Genomic DNA, 17757 nt, shown 5'->3' with positions numbered 1-17757 from the left:
ATGTGTTATTCTCAGGTCCCCAGTAGCTGCAATTGTGTCTGTTAATGGAACCATTTAATTTGAATGTGGCCTCATCACCCAACACAATCTTTGTGGGAAAGTGTGCATCTTCGTTCCATCGTTCCAAGTACCACTCGCAATACTGGACTCTTCGGTCTGGATCATCGTCATTAAGACCATGGACTACTCTTGGAATGTAACCTCTCCACTGACAACGTTTCATGATGCGATGGACTGATGATTTGGAAATCCCTACCTCAGCACTAGCTTGCCGCAAAGACTTTCTTGGACTTGGTTGAAACGTTTCCAGTAATCTTTCTTCTTTTATGGGGCTTGTGGAGGTACGTGGTCTTCCGGAACGCTTCTTATGGACGTCCTGAACAGTAACATCAGCTTCAAACTTATCTCTAATTCCAGTGATGGTAACTCGTGTAGGGGGTTCTGTGTTAGACTCCCTCCTAAATTGTCTTTGCACTTCTCCTGCGTTTTCAGACTTCCAGAAGCATTTTAGAATTTTGTTCCTATGATCTCTGGAGGCCAGACAGCACAGCTCCGCTCCTGTATGAATTGGCTCCTCCCTTCTTGGTCCCGGCTCATCACCCCCATCATCCTCCCTGTCTGTGGATGAATCACACTGGGCACATGTCCTACTCTTTATTTATAAGTTCACACATGTTGGACACAGAAGCTTACAATCCAGCCTATGAGGTCAGAAGGGTCAAATTGGGCGAAAAGTTAGTAGCGGCGGCTTTTCTGGCATTAGAATGAATCCGAAAACCGTCTTTATGTCGTCTTTACAAACAGTGTCAATCTGGAAGTTCTTCAGCATCTAGAGGGTGAGAGGGAAGGGCGTAAGTGGGCGCAGACGAGAAACGGGTGACCACTACCTGCACATTACTTCTACCCCTCAACCTACTGAATCAACCTAACACCCGCCTGTCTTCTGCCCAGCCCTGCCCTCACCTACCACCCGCCTGTCCTCAGCCCGGCCCCTCCCTCACCCACCACCTGCCAGTCCCCTGCCCAGCTGCCCCCTCGCCTACCACCCGCCTGTCCCCTGCCCAGCCGCCCCCTCGCCTACCACCCGCCTGTCCCCTGCCCAGCCGCCCCCTCGCCTACCACCCGCTTGTCCTCAGCCCGGCCCAACCCTAACCTACCACCCGCCTGTCCCCTGCCCAGCCGCCCCCTCACCTACAACCCACCTGTCCTCAGCCCGGCCCCGCCCTCACCTACCACCCGCCTGTCCCCCCCTCGCCTACCACCCGCCTGTCCCCTATCCAGCCGCCCCCTCACCCACCACCCGCCTGTCCCCTGCCCTGCCGCCCTCTCGCCTACCACCCGTCTGTCCCCTGCCCAGCCACCCTCTCGCCTACCACCCGTCTGTCCCCTGTCCAGCCGCCCCCTCACCTCCCACCCGCCAGTCCCCTGCCCAGCCTTCCCCTCGCCTCCCACCCACCTGTCCCCTGCCCAGCCACCTCCTCACCTCCCACCCGCCTGTCCCCTGACCAGCTGCCCCCACACCTATCCTCAATTCAAATACCCAGTCATCTGCATTTTTCCAATGTTTGTCCCAAAATACCATCCCCTGCAAAAAAAAAAAAATAACTCAGGTGCCCCCCACCCTGCCACACCTCAGACTTACATGTATCAGGAATAACATGATCTCAGACTCAGCAATCCTTCTCCCGATGCACTGACGTGAGCCAAAGCCAAACGCCAACGCCTTAAAATTGGTGTCATCTCTGCGCATCCAGCGACTGGGGTCATAACGCAAGGGGTCTGCAAAGATTTGGGAACTGCGACCCATGGGGTACAGACCCACTTGTACAAGAGTACAAGTACAAGAGACTTACATGTATCAGGAATAACATGATCTCAGACTCAGCAATCCTTCTCCCGATGCACTGACGTGAGCCAAAGCCAAACGCCAACGCCTTAAAATTGGTGTCATCTCTGCGCATCCAGCGACTGGGGTCATAACGCAAGGGGTCTGCAAAGATTTGGGAACTGCGACCCATGGGGTACAGACCCACTTGTACAAGAGTCTACAAGAGAGAGGGTTACCTTTACTGACTGAAGACACAATATAGGGGTAAATCAGGAGGCATGAGGGGGGTAGAGGGGGCAGGGTATGCATGTAGGGCAGGGGTAGAGAGGCCAGCATAGAGGGGCACGGCAGGAGACAAGGTGGGGGGGGGGGTAGAGAGCAATATCTTGTAGGTGTCTGCATTTGGCCTTCAGTTATGGGGGTTCTGATTATTTTTGGTGTCCCCCGTAGTACCAGCCTCTCCCCCCACCTTACAGGCAGATATCTCACCCCGGCGGGAATGTGGTAGTTGTGCAGTGTCGTGTCCTTGGTCAAATGTCTTTGGACTGTGATCCCCACAGGATACAACCTGGAAGCAACAGAGAGCAAAAGCTTCAGTATGTCCCCATTGTGGAGGCGCCACCTAGTGGTCACATTATCAGGAAACCCCACTACTTATAGGAAGGCCTTCACTTACCGCAGCGTCTCTTTGATGGCTCCTTTAAGCAGAGGCATGAGGTTCAGTAACTGGTTCAAGTCTTTTGGGCTCTGAGCCTCGGCTTTGTGTATCTCACCCCTCAGTTCTCTCTGGACAGCAGGATTACGGGCCAGCTCAAAGAGAGTGAAGAGTAAGGGCATGGCCGTCTGTGGGGCGAGAAGACGAGCAAAGATTAGGCTGAAGAATACAAATAACATTCCAGCAGTCGGGATCCTTCTTTCCCCTGAGATGGTCGTCTTTAGACGTTCCCCTGAGGACCTGCAGGCAACCAGAGCTGTGAGATATCGGCAAGTCCTCCACCACTACGTAACATGGCCAAATACCCAACTGGAGAGCACAAGGAAGGAGCAGCGACCCCTGAGGCCCCTCACCGTGTCCACTCCTCCGGCCATCAGCTCCGTGATATTCGCCTTTATAGAGTCCAGAGGAAGTTCTCCCTGTAGCAGCAGCTCCGCCATTATCCCCGAATATCCTCGCTCCTGACCCAGACAGAATTCTTGGTAAATGTTCTGGATGCAACGGTCCGCTGCGGGGTGCCACAAAAGGTCAGATCCAGAATCACATAGAACATGAGGTCAGATCCAGAGCCACAACAAACACGAGGTCAGAGCCACACAGAACACAAGGTCAGATCCAGAGCCACATATAACACGAGGTCAGATCTAGAGCCACAAAGAACACGAGGTCAGATCTAGAGCCACACAGAACACGAGGTCAGATCTAGAGCCACACAGAACACGAGGTCAGATCCAGAGCCACACAGAACACGAGGTCAGATCCAGAGCCACACAGAACACGAGGTCAGATCCAGAGCCACACAGAACACGAGGTCAGATCCAGAGCCACAACAAACACGAGGTCATATCTAGAGCCACACAGAACACGAGATCAGATCTAGAGCCACACAGAACACGAGGTCAGATCCAGAGCCACATAGAACACGAGGTCAGAGCCAGAGCCACAACAAACATGAGGTCAGAGCCACATAGAACACGAGGTCAGATCCAGAGCCACATATAACACGAGGTCAGATCTAGAGCCACACAGAACACGAGGTCAGATCTAGAGCCACACAGAACACGAGGTCAGATCTAGAGCCACACAGAACACGAGGTCAGATCCAGAGCCACAACAAACACGAGGTCAGAGCCACATAGAACACGAGGTCAGATCCAGAGCCACATATAACACGAGGTCAGATCTAGAGCCACACAGAACACGAGGTCAGATCTAGAGCCACACAGAACACGAGGTCAGATCTAGAGCCACACAGAACACGAGGTCAGATCTAGAGCCACACAGAACACGAGGTCAGATCTAGAGCCACACAGAACACAAGTTCATATTTAGAGCCACACAGAACACGAGGTCAGATCTAGAGCCACAACAAACACAAGGTCAGATCCAGAGCCACATATAACACGAGTTCAGATCTAGAGCCACATATAACACAAGGTCATATCTAGAGCCACACAGAACACAAGGTCAGATCCAGAATCACATAGAACATGAGGTCAGATCCAGAGCCACAACAAACACAAGGTCAGAGCCAGATAGAACACAAGGTCAGATCCAGAGCCACATATAACACGAGGTCAGATCTAGAGCCACACAGAACACAAGGTCAGATCTAGAGCCACACAGAACACAAGGTCAGATCCAGAGCCACACAGAACACAAGGTAAGAGCCAGAACCACACAGAACACGACGTCAGATCTAGAGCCACATATAACACAAGGTCATATCTAGAGCCACATATAACACGAGGTCAGATCTAGAACCACACAGAACACAAGGTCAGATCCAGAGCCACACAGAACACGAGGTCAGATCCAGAACCACACAGAACATGAGGTCAGATCTAGAGCCACATATAACAAGGCCATATCTAAAGCCACATATAACACGAGGTCAGATCTAGAGCCACACAGAACACAAGGTCAGATCCAGAGCCACACAGAACACAAGCTCAGATCTAGAGCCACACAGAACACGAGGTCAGATCTAGAGCCACACAGAACACGAGGTTAGATCTAGAGCCACACAGAACACAAGGTCAGATCCAGAGCCACACAGAACACAAGGTCAGATCCAGAGCCACACAGAACATGAGGTCAGATCCAGAGCCACACAGAACACGAGGTCAGATCTAGAGCCACACAGAACACAAGGTAAGATCCAGAGCCACACAGAACACGAGGTCAGATCTAGAGCCACACAGAACACGAGGTCAGATCCAGAGCCACATATAAGGTCAGATCTAGAGCCACACAGAACACGAGGTCAGATCCAGAGCCACACAGAACACGAGGTCAGATCTAGAGCCACACAGAACACGAGGTCAGATCCAGAGCCACATAGAACACAAAGTCATATCTAGAGCCACACAGAACACGAGGTCAGATCCAGATCCACACAGAACACGAGGTCAGATCTAGAGCCACACAGAACACGAGGTCAGATCTAGAGCCACACAGAACACGAGGTCAGATCTAGAGCCACACAGAACACGAGGTCAGATCTAGAGCCACACAGAACACGAGGTCAGATCTAGAGCCACACAGAACACAAGGTCAGATCCAGAGCCACACAGAACACAAGGTAAGAGCCAGAACCACACAGAACACGACGTCAGATCTAGAGCCACATATAACACAAGGTCATATCTAGAGCCACATATAACACGAGGTCAGATCTAGAACCACACAGAACACAAGGTCAGATCCAGAGCCACACAGAACACGAGGTCAGATCCAGAACCACACAGAACATGAGGTCAGATCTAGAGCCACATATAACAAGGCCATATCTAAAGCCACATATAACACGAGGTCAGATCTAGAGCCACACAGAACACAAGGTCAGATCCAGAGCCACACAGAACACAAGCTCAGATCTAGAGCCACACAGAACACGAGGTCAGATCTAGAGCCACACAGAACACGAGGTTAGATCTAGAGCCACACAGAACACAAGGTCAGATCCAGAGCCACACAGAACACAAGGTCAGATCCAGAGCCACACAGAACATGAGGTCAGATCCAGAGCCACACAGAACACGAGGTCAGATCTAGAGCCACACAGAACACAAGGTAAGATCCAGAGCCACACAGAACACGAGGTCAGATCTAGAGCCACACAGAACACGAGGTCAGATCCAGAGCCACATATAAGGTCAGATCTAGAGCCACACAGAACACGAGGTCAGATCCAGAGCCACACAGAACACGAGGTCAGATCTAGAGCCACACAGAACACGAGGTCAGATCCAGAGCCACATAGAACACAAAGTCATATCTAGAGCCACACAGAACACGAGGTCAGATCCAGATCCACACAGAACACGAGGTCAGATCTAGAGCCACACAGAACACGAGGTCAGATCTAGAGCCACACAGAACACGAGGTCAGATCTAGAGCCACACAGAACACGAGGTCAGATCTAGAGCCACACAGAACATGAGGTCAGATCTAGAGCCACACAGAACACGAGGTCAGATCTAAAGCCACACAGAACACGAGGTCAGATCTAAAGCCACACAGAACACGAGGTCAGATCCAGAGCCACACAGAACACGAGGTCAGATCCAGAGCCACACAGAACACGAGGTCAGATCCAGAGCCACACAGAACACGAGGTAAGATCTAGAGCCACACAGAACACGAGGTCAGATCCAGAGCCGCACAGAACACGAGTTCAGATCCAGAGCCACACAGAACATGAGGGGTGGGTATGGGGGGAGGAAAGAATATTGTGTATATAGAGATGGGCAAATAAAACTTAAAGATAAGGAGGGGGCAGATGGTGTAAAGAGGGAGAGTGACGGTGGGCAGGAGGTGCGTACAGGGGAGGTCATGGGGCAGGAGAGGATTCCTCAAGATCCCCTATTTCTGGAGCAGACATGTGAGGACTCACCTTGCTCAAATATAATATCCCAGGACTTCATATGTTCGTTCCATACACGGCTGTCTGAGAGCTGCATTAGCTGATGGGGGAAGTAGAGCAGCGGCAGGGTGGTCTTTATCATGGTCTCCACCGCCCCAATAAACCGCAGAGACTCCGCATTCGGATGTTCCTCAAGAAGTCCAAGACGCTGCCCGTACAAAACATAACTGCTGGCTGTAGGGGCAAAGAGGGCAAATACAGCGAGACATATACATCAGGAGATGATCTAGTTATACCAGCTGTACATATATAATTATATACAGTATATACTCAGGTTATACCGGCTGTACATATATAATTATATACAGTATATACCCAGGTTATACCAGCTGTACATATATATTATATACAGTATATACTCAGGTTATACCAGCTGTATATATATATAATGATATACAGTATATACCCAGGTTATTCCGGCCTTCTCTGTGTTACAGGTGATGCCCGGGTTATAGCGGTGTGCATGCACTTATGGATACTATAGGTGGTGTTACTTACCCTCTAGTGTGAATCTGAAGAGGTCCCCGTACAGGTCCACAGTCAGGGCCCCTCTGGTATTTTTGCTTATTCTCCGTTGCATAAAGGACACAAAGTCTGCGGCGACCTCATCCAGGAACGGCAGGAACTTCTTGACCCCCGGCAGGCTCAGGACCTCCTTGTTCATCACCAGTCTGTCAGATCTCCAGTCTTCCCCATTCCTGTATAGATACAAACACTGACCTCATTGGCGCAGTCTCTAGTGTGCACAGTCCTCTAGTGCCGGAGGTCTACCTACTCTACAAGGTAAGTCATAGCTCTGACAAGCAGCCTTGTGGTGCAGAGGACGGGCCGGGCCCAGACAACCTAGAGATCACATGACTTACAGAAGGAATACGCCATATTTGTGGTTCCTCAGGTCCCTATGGGCCGCCCACGCTTCAATGGTCATCCTACGAGGAAAGACGCCCTCTGACTGGAAGAGTCTGGCAACGTCCTGAGGTAGGAGAATGTTCACACTGCTGTGCGAGCCCAGGTTCTCCCTGTAACAGAGTGAACTCCGTCAGACTGATGTATAATGGCGGCCGAGACCACAAAGAACCGTGGCAGAAGAAGACTACAGGAAGAAACGAGAGAGGATCAGGGAAGGATTCTTTATAGTTATAGCAGAGACACGGAGGACACGGTCCCAAAGTAGTCCTAGGACAGTATCTAATCCCGGTCATGTCTGATCCTCTTAGGACTGTATCTAATCCCTTCCATGTCTGATCCTCCTAGGACTGTATCTAATCCCGGTCATGTCTGATCCTCTTAGGACTGTATCTAATCCCTTCCATGTCTGATCCTCCTAGGACTGTATCTAATCCCGGTCATGTCTGATCCTCTTAGGACTGTATCTAATCCCTTCCATGTCTGATCCTCCTAGGACTGTATCTAATCCCGGTCATGTCTGATCCTCCTAGGACTGTATCTAATCCCGGTCATGTCTGATCCTCCTAGGACTGTATCTAATCCCAGTCATGTCTGATCCTCCTAGGACTGTATCTAATCCCTGTCATGTCTGATCCTCCTAGGACTGTATCTAATCCCGGTCATGTCTGATCCTCCTAGGACTGTATCTAATACCGGTCATGTTTGATCTTCCTAGGACTGTATCTATTCCCGGTCATGTCTGATCCTCCTAGGACTGTATCTAAACCCAGGTCATGTTTGATCCTCCTAGGACTGAGTACTAATATGCGGAGACCTGAATGCAAGGACAGGCACAGAGTTAGACTACCTGCCCCCTGACGACAACCCACATACGCACGGTAGTGAGATCCACCACCCAGAACCCACACAGACAAGAAGAAACAGCCAAGACGGAACGGTCAACAAGAGTGGGAGACAACTGCTGAACATGTGCCGAAGCCTAGGACTGTACATAATAAACGGACGTACCACAGGCGATCCCAGAGGACGCTTCACACTAAACTCTCAAGTGGGCAACAGCGTGGTGGACTATGCCATTACAGACGCAGACCTGTCAGACATTGAAGACTTCACAATCGCACCTGACTCCCATCTATCAGACCACAACCAGATCCTACTATACATGAGAACCAGGAACAAAGCACCCACACATGAGCCCCAACAGTCCGGCCTTTACAACCTACCAAGACATTTCACATGGGCCAACCACCAGGCCATAGAATATACCAACGCAACCAACCGACCCGAAATCAAGACACTGCTCACAAACTTCCATACAAACACCTATCAGCCAGACCAACAGGGAGTCACCAGAGCTGTGAAGGATCTCAAGTACATCCTACAGACCACAGCAGAACTAGCAGGCCTGAAACGAACCAAACCAATAAGACAAACCAACAAACAGTCCCACAAATGGTTCGACAGCGACTGCAAAGCACTACGCCATACCCTAAGAACAGCCTCCAACCAAAAACACAGGGACCCCAACAACAAGGAGGTGAGGGAAGCCTACAGCAATCTATGCAAGCAATACAAGGGCACCCTCAGAGAGAAGAAACAGAGGGACCTCTCCCACAAAATACAGCAACTAGAGGACTCCCTCCAGGACAGCTCATTCTGGGAGACCTGGCACCACATGGGCACAAAGCCCAAGAAAAACTCTCTCCACATCCAAAATGGCAATATCTGGCTCAACTACTTCAGAGGTCTCTACAAAAACATCCCAGAAGAAGAACTAACTCCAGAACAGCAACAGATAATCACCAAACTGAGGGACATGGAGAAAGTCATCAAAGACTTCCAGAACCCTCTGGACTCGCCAATCACCATAAAAGATATACAGGAAAGAATTGCCCTGCTGAAAGGCAAAAAGGCCAGTGGCCCTGACGGCATCCTACCAGAGATGGTCAAATACAGCTCTCCAGCAATACACGCGGCACTGGCAAAGCTATTCACCCTCGTGCTCAATGCTGGACACTTCCCCGAAGACTGGAACAAAGGGCTCATAACCCCCATCTACAAGAATGGGGACCAATATGACCCCAACAACAGGGCCGGCTCCAGGTTTTTATGGGCCCTTGAGCGACAGCCTCAGTGGGCCCCCTTGTAAAGGAGGCGGGGGAGTCGAGACACTGTGTCGCAGATGAAGCGAGTGACGTCACGCAGGAGTGTGGCGTCACCAATGCCATACCTCCCAATCTTTAAAGAGTAGAAAGAGGGGCAAAATGTGCGGCGCGCTCAGCGCGCCGTGGCAAATTTGGCTCCACCCACTTTTATGTTGACTCCGCCCAGTGTCATTCATTTATCATGTGCTCCCACACAGTATAAGCCTCCTACAGTCACCTGTAAATTATATGCCCCCCCTCCATCTCTCCCTCAGTTTCATCACGTTCTCCCCCTTCATCTGCCCACAGTTTCATGTCCCCCGTCTCTGCCCCAGTGTCATGCTGTTCCACCCCCCCATCTGCCCCAGTGTCATGACGTTCCACCCCCTCATCTGCTCCAGTGTTATGCCGTTCCCCCCCTCCCCTTCATTTGCCCCCCCAGTTTCATTGGGCCCCCTCCATCTCTGTCCCCAGTGTTATGCCGTTCCCCCCCTCCCCTTCATTTGCCCCCCCCCCCAGTTTCATTGGGCCCCCTCCATCTCTGTCCCCAGTTACATGACGTTCTCTCCCCACCCCCTTCATCTTCCCCAGTGTCATGCCGTTCCCCCCCTCCCCTTCATTTGCCCCCCAATTTCATGGGCCCCCTTCATTATGTTCCACCTTAATATTTAATACAAAACAAACACTTAAACTCACCTTCCATCGCTCCCCCGACGCTCCTCTCTCCGCTCTCTCACTCCATTCACATAGGCGATTAAAGCAGGAGCTGTGAGCTCAGCTCCTGCTTTAAAGCTGCGGCCCGGCTTGTGTGTGATGACGTCATCGCGCCTACACACGCAAGTTGGGCCACAGCTTTAAAGCAGCTTTAATCGCCTATGTATTCAGCTCATCGGCGTTCGTCAGACGCCGATGAGCTGAAATCGGGACAGGCAAGTGCTGGGGCAGGCAAGTGCCGGGGGGCCCTCAGAGGCTCTGTGGGCCCCGGCACTTGCCCGACTATACCGTGCGCTGACGCCGGCCCTGCCCAACAACTACAAAGGGATCTGCGTCAGCAGCATGCTGGGGAAACTGTTCAACAGCATCATCAATAACAGAATCCTCACCTTCCTCACACAACACGGGGTCCTCAGCAAGAGCCAAGCAGGGTTCATGCCAAACCACCGCACCACAGACCATATCTACACCCTGCACAGCCTCATCAATAACAGAATCCTCACCTTCTTCATGCCACAACCCAGTGGAGGAGACCGGTGAGTGAGAGTAATAGTGACTCTGGCTGTACCACCTGATAGGCCGGGGACACTGCTCACAAACTCCAATCCCAGTCCTGGGCCATGCACAGTAAAGGGGGTCCTGCAGCACTACCTGGTGGTGTTGATAGTGGTCTTGTTACCCCCAGGGCACTTCTAGTTGGGAGAGGGCACCTCTCTACTCTGAGCCGATGTGGTGTTGTTCAGGAGAGCCCTGATGTTAATGCAGGGCTCTCAGAAGTCCAGAGTTGCAGTGAACCAAGAAACTGTTTATTTCCAAACGTATCCGGCTGTCCGAACCAGCAACTTTGCAGATGGGATATCAGTTGCAGTTCAGACCCACTGCCTTGTTCATAGGAGGCCGCCCAGGGATGTTGCCGTGTCTTAAATAAAAGTCCTCCACTGTTCCTCCTCTCGTCCTACTCCCTCTTTAGTGAGATGGGGATCCTAGAAGGACAAGGAGTTGCTGACAGGAATCTGGTTACCTGAAAGCTAGGCCCGATTGCATACCTCCTGTCAATTCCTCCATTACTCCTCCTGGGACGGTTGGCAAATGTCTCTCAGAGATGCTGAAGGGTATTTCCTGTTTCAGGACTGTCTCTTGATGAGCCTGGGGCAATGAAGTTTCCTCCTAGGGCTTGTGCTGTGACAGTTGGGATCCAGTCTTGGCTCTCTCTCTCCACACAAGACAGGCCTGCCAAACTCCGAGCTTTCCAGGATGGATGTAAACTCTAGACTGAGGCTTCAACTGCCACCAGGAGACTAAAGTCTCTCCACAACCCTGCCCAGTGGCCTGTGATTGGCAAGGGGTGAACCAAGTCAGCAGTTTGAACTACAAAGGGGGAAAAACAACATGGGAACCAACACAACCTAGAGGTACAAATGATAAACACAAGAAAACAGCAGCTACTCCAGGATTGCTGCACTCACGAAACACGAGGTCCTCAGCAAGAGCCAAGCAGGGTTCATGCCAAACCACCACACCACAGACCATATCTACACCCTGCACAGCCTCATCAAGGTGCACGTCCACAACACCAGAAGAGGCAAGATATTCTAAAAAACCTACACATTTTACGGGTACACCTAAGTCTATTTTGAAAAAGAATCGAAAAAGCAATGGATTACAACGTAAAGTGTCCTTCAGTTCGTCAGAATTTGAATCGAATATTTCAGGTTCTACATACAATGACAGTATTAATTCCAATGTGTCTGATAATCAATGGGGTCCAACTCCAAGTACGGAGAGGAGTTGTACTCGTGAGTTTGTAAGATCCTCTACAAAAAACGGGGTCGGCGGTCGGGAAGAAAACATCAGAGAAAAACAGAAACAACAAAATCGACGATATTATACCAGAGGGAACAAATGTCCACAATATTAGTACATTCTAATGATGCATTGGAATATAATAATGTATTGAATTTGTCCTCTTATTCTTTTAGTGAGGTAGAGCTGAAAGTATTAGCGAAAGGATTGAATTTTGTCCCTACATGTGAATTTAATTTGTTTCAGACGTTACTTGTTATTAATCGATTTATACGTTTGTTAACTGTAAAAAAACATTTTTTTGAAGCAGATGTTGCTATGGGTGATGATGAAATTAAATGTATATCTAGAAATGAGAATAATGTGTTTATGGATCTTACATTTAAGGAACAAAGTGCCTTGCTTGACTTAATTGAACTACAGAACATCAGTGAGCCATATAATGATAGTTCGGTTCATATGGTGGGGGTTCAAGGTTCTAACCCGTCTTTTTATCCCTTGAAGTCACGGGCTCCCTCCTACGCACTTTTTCAACAATGTGTAGAGAGGGACCTCGTGACTTTGAGGGATACAATGTTAAAGGATAAAGCAAGGGTGGAGAGTAATTTAACGAAACAGGAATGGACGGCTTTAAAAAAGATAAAAGATCAAAAAAATATAGTAATAAAAAAATCCGACAAGGATGGTCGAGTGGTGATCATGAACGCTCAAGATTATAAGAATGGGTGTAATAAAATTTTAGAAGATCAAACTACCTATAGGAAAATTAAAAAAGATCCTTCAGCGGAATTCCTGAAAATACTAACCGAATTAGTTGAATGTGGAATAAAAATGGGTATTTTTTCAAAAACGCAGGCTAGACATTTGGTGCCAATTAACCCAGTAGTTGCCATATTTCATGGCTTACCTAAAACCCACAAGTGTGAACACTCTCCACCATTGCGTCCGATCGTGGCTGGAATTGGATGCATAGGGGAAAACATTTGCTCATGGTTGGACAAGTTGATTCAGCCATTGGTGAATAGGATCCCTGGGTTTCGTGATACTAAATCCTTGTTAAGTATATTTAGAAATGTTCCATGGAAAGCAGGATACTTTTGGGTGACGTGTGACGTCCAGCAGTTATATTCCAATATAGCTCACGACTTAGCGATTATTGCTTTGTCTTTTCATCTTCGGAAATATAGTCAATATTCTGATGAATTGTGTATTTGTTGGACGTCACAAAATACTTGTTACAACATAATTTCTTTGTTTTTGATGAACAGTTTTATCTGCAGATCAAGGGAGCCCCGATGGGGGCTCCTTTTTCCCCGTCCTTGGCGAACCTTTTTCTGTCATGGTGGGAGGAGGAGAGTATATTTTCTCTTAACAACCCCTACAAAGATAATATTGTTTGGTTCGGTAGATATATAGACAATATATTGATTATTTGGAAAGGTGAAGAACTGGATATAATGAAATTTGTAGAGTATATCAATGCTAACCAGATTGGTTTGACTTTTACCTCCTCCCACCATGACAGAGAAACGCCATTTTTAGATATTTTGCTGACAGGTAATGTGAATACAGGCGAAATAGAGACCAGCATCTATCGCAAGGCCAATGCGGGAAATTCATTGTTAAAAGCTTCAAGTTTCCACCCGAAGCATACGATCAAGTCAATTCCCGTAGGAGAACTTATTAGGACCCGTAGAGCTTGCTCTACGGAAAAGGAATATAAAAAACAAAAAGATATTACCCTGAGGAGATTGAAAGATAGAGGGTTCCCTGACTGGTCTTTGCGAAGAGCTGGTACTATTGTAGACAATAAAACTCGTGATTCATTGTTAAAAGAGGGGGAGAAAGAGAATATGTCTCATAAGAATAATAAAATAGTGTTTTCTACCTCCTATAGCAGACAGTTTTCGGCTATTTCAAATATAGTGAAAAACAATCTACCGATCCTTAAAAGTGATCCTACTACAGACATAATTCTTAAACAAGGGGTTCAATGTGTTGCCCGCAGAGGTCGTACAATAGGAGATATCGTTTCACCTAGCATGTTTGTAAATATGGAAACAGAGACAAATAAAACATGGCTGGATTTAAAAGGATTTTTTAATTGTGGTAATACGAGGTGCACCATGTGCAGATATGTCAAAAAAACTTTAGTAATTCAGAACAGACCAAAAAATATGACATTGATACATTCTTAAATTGTAATAGTGACCATATTATATATATAGTGGAGTGCACGCTGTGCAATCTACTATATGTTGGTTGCTCAATTAGAAGTGTTAAGGTGAGAGTTTCAGAACATATACAAGGCAGTAGTAAAGAAGGAGAAAGGACATCTAATGTCTCCAAACACATTTTTTTGGTCCATGGTGGAGATGTGGCAAGTTTGAAATTTTATGCTATTGAGAAGGTTAATAGACCTAAAAGGGGAGGAGATTGGCGCAAACAAATCTTATTGAGGGAAGCATATTGGATATTAGAATTGAATATGAGACATCCGGCAGGACTTAATATCCGGTCGGATCTCTCGTATATTTATTAGTTTGATCGCTAGTGTGTATTGTAGGTAGGATATAATAGAGGTTACTTACCGGTGGTTGTTTTGTACTAGTCATATTGAATTTATGTATCACGTGATAGATATATCATGTGATGGTATATATCATGTGACAGGTTGCTACACAACCTAGTCGCGCGGTATTATAGGCATATTGTTTAGAGATTCTTTGAGACGTGGATTACAACGGGGGACAAAAGAATATCGAGTATAATTTATAGGATTCAAGGTATTCATCTATTTATTTGGATATATTTGAAGTGTATTACGTGTATTTATAACAAATTGTATGTTCGAGATCTGTGGATATAACTTATATTTACAAAAACTCATAGGGGTACTAAATGTATTGTATAACAGTAAGTCTGGATATAGTTGTATGTTTTATATATATACATATATGTTAAATGAAAGTAATGGTATGTGGTAATTAGATTTATGATTGTAATGTAAGGGTTAAAGGTAGGGAGGGGCAACTAATCAGGTGTGTATATTAAGACTAGAGTCAGTATATGAAAGTTAGGCCGTGAAGAAGGGAGACATCCCGAAACGCGTAGCTCTGCTGATATGTTGACCTCATAAAGTCGTGATGTGACTGTTTTAAACTTTTTTCAAATAAAAGTTATATTTTAATCACGTACGTTTGGAATTCGTTGGATTACGACTGGAGCTGGATTTTATCTTATTTGCCAAGATCCTATTACTGCCCCCTATAATCACCCAACCACCCCCACACATCCCAACCCCCCCCCCCCCCCATACAAAACACTCCTTTTGGCACCAATAAAGCTTTTCTGACTTGATTTAACGAGAAGAGGAAACTCTACATCCTACTGGTAGAAGAAGAGGCCACTGTGGAGATCGCCGCCCAATACGTGTCCAGCTGTCACCCACTGAGGGGAAGATGAGACCCCAAAGACTATTATACCCCAAATCATCCATCCACCCTACGCCTGCCTTACTCCCCCATACCCACCACCCTCTCCCCCAACCACAATTCCCCCCCACACACACACACACACACACACTTTACTTGCTTTGAAATGCCAAATATCTATTTGGATGTGACAATAAAGCTTCTTTGATTCTTTGACCCCTCCTCTGCACCTCCCCAGACCCCCTCACATCCCTCCTCTACACCTCCCCAGACCCCCCTCACATCCCTCCTCTACACCTCCCCAGACCCCCTCACATCCCTCCTCTACACCTCCCCAGACTCCCCTCACATCCCTCCTCTACACCTCCCAGACCCCCCTCACATCCCTCCTCTACACCTCCCCAGACCCCCCTCACATCCCTCCTCTGCACCTCCCCAGACCCCCTCACATCCCTCCTCTACACCTCCCCAGACCCCCTCACATCCCTCCTCTACACCTCCCAGACCCCCCTCACATCCCTCCTCTACACCTCCCCAGACCCCCTCACATCCCTCCTCTACACCTCCCCAGACCCCCCTCACATCCTCCTCTGCACCTCCCTCTATACCATTATGAAATTCAACATGGCCAAACCATCTTTTCCTGAAAGCTACCACTATAGGACCCCTTTATGTACTAGCTCGGTTGTCTGACACTGTTATAAGTGGTGGCCGTTTTCCACTGTTCAGCTTCAGGTCTGGGCACATATGGTGGAGGTCCTGACTCCTACAGAAGTTCTTAGTAATCTGTACCAGACTGTCCTGAGGATTGTGGGGCTGGTGTGAGGAGTCTTCATGGCTCTACTGGTGGATGTAGCATCTCCTGTCATCTCCAGTTGTTCTCCAGGTTCTGCTGCTCCACCAGACTGTCCTGACTCCTGAGGACTGCGGACCCGGTGTGAGGATAATCCTCATCTTCATGTATAAGATGGGTTGCTGTACTCTGTTCACACCACGTCACAGCCTCCGGCAGACCTGTAGCCATTCTGTCACTCAGGAGAAAAAGTTCATTTGACTGCCCTTATGTTGTATCTCAATAGATAGAAGTGACTTGTTGCGCCCCCCCCCCCCCCAACCAGCACCTGGGGCAGAAACCTGAACCCCCCTCCCAGCTAAGCTTATGCCCTCCATTGCAGATTTAACATAAAACAGGCCCAGCATGCAGCACTATCCTTCCCGAAAAAGTGATGGGACACAGGATAAGACAACAGGGCTAGCTGGTGCTGGGGGTGTTCAGTTATAAATGGAAATGATGAGGCAGAGGACCACCACTTACCTGTATATTGGCCCCAGGTGGTTGAAGTTCTCCTCCATAACATGGTGCATCTTCTGGAAACTGTTTTTTCTCCAGAACTGGAAGAGGTTAAACCAGGCGTTGCGTCCTGTGCTGGGGATGGAGTGGAAAGGCAGAACCGAGGTGCTGGAGGAGACATCTGAGGAGGCTTCCTGGACCAGTGGAACCGTAGACATATGAGACATCCCTGTCCAGAGAGCACAGCAAGGATCCCAATGACAGTGTCCCATCAGAGATGAGGTGACTTTTCTCAGGACTTTCTTCTCCATCCTGTAAGGTTCTCGGTAGTTCTCTGCTCCTGGAGATGGCTCAGATTCTCATGACATCCGTCCCAATGCACCAGTGACCAGGTGATGTCTCTGGTTTTGACCCTCTTCTGCCTAGTCTGACGCGGTGTCCCCGTCTTTAGGTCTCTTCTCTGCTATGAGCCGTCTCTTTCTCAGTTGTCTTCTTGACCTCATATAGAGCAGTTATCATCATCGGATCTTTCCATGACTCAGAAGACTCCTCCCAGGCTCGGACCACCCGACCTCCCCACCATGACCTCCTCCAGCTTAGATGTTTGATCATGGAACATCTACATGGTGGTTTGTGTGTAGTAGATGTTGTGTGAATTAAAGGCATTGTCCGACACGGGGGAGGTGTAATCACTCTTAGATGTCCTGTGTATAAAGTATGTGACCCCCACGTTATTCTACCACAGGCGACACCATCATAAATTTCCCCACAGCCAAGGCCCATAAAGACAGCGACCTCCATCAGCATGTCAGAGAGGTCTACTCCAATAGATATGAACAGAGTGCACAAGTGTGACCACCCCGAGGACCCCGACCAACCCCCCAAAGGTGAGAAATGAGAAACCAATGAGTATTACATGTGCGGTGAGTGTAGGGTATATAACAGAGGGAGTGTACAACGTATACACTGAGTGTAGGGTATATAACAGAA

The 17757-nt window shown here is 48.4% G+C and overlaps 1 protein-coding gene across 1 annotated transcript; it reads right to left on the bottom strand.

The window, feature by feature from the left end:
* Nucleotides 1-718: 718 nt before the first annotated feature.
* On the bottom strand, nucleotides 719-17078 carry LOC142201229 (cytochrome P450 11B, mitochondrial-like). The gene is made up of 9 exons (XM_075272054.1): nucleotides 16792-17078; nucleotides 7336-7491; nucleotides 6971-7170; nucleotides 6443-6646; nucleotides 2897-3051; nucleotides 2505-2671; nucleotides 2318-2396; nucleotides 1854-2045; nucleotides 719-829 (listed from the first exon to the last, which is right to left on the bottom strand). The coding sequence occupies exons 1-9, from the start codon at nucleotides 17076-17078 to the stop codon at nucleotides 719-721; spliced, it is 1551 nt and encodes a 516-aa protein (XP_075128155.1).
* Between the last annotated feature and the right edge of the window lie 679 nt (nucleotides 17079-17757).

This window comes from Leptodactylus fuscus, chromosome 4, assembly GCF_031893055.1.
Source record: "Leptodactylus fuscus isolate aLepFus1 chromosome 4, aLepFus1.hap2, whole genome shotgun sequence".
Taxonomy (NCBI): Eukaryota; Metazoa; Chordata; class Amphibia; order Anura; family Leptodactylidae; genus Leptodactylus; species Leptodactylus fuscus.
This window is presented reverse-complemented; position numbering and strand designations above follow the sequence as displayed.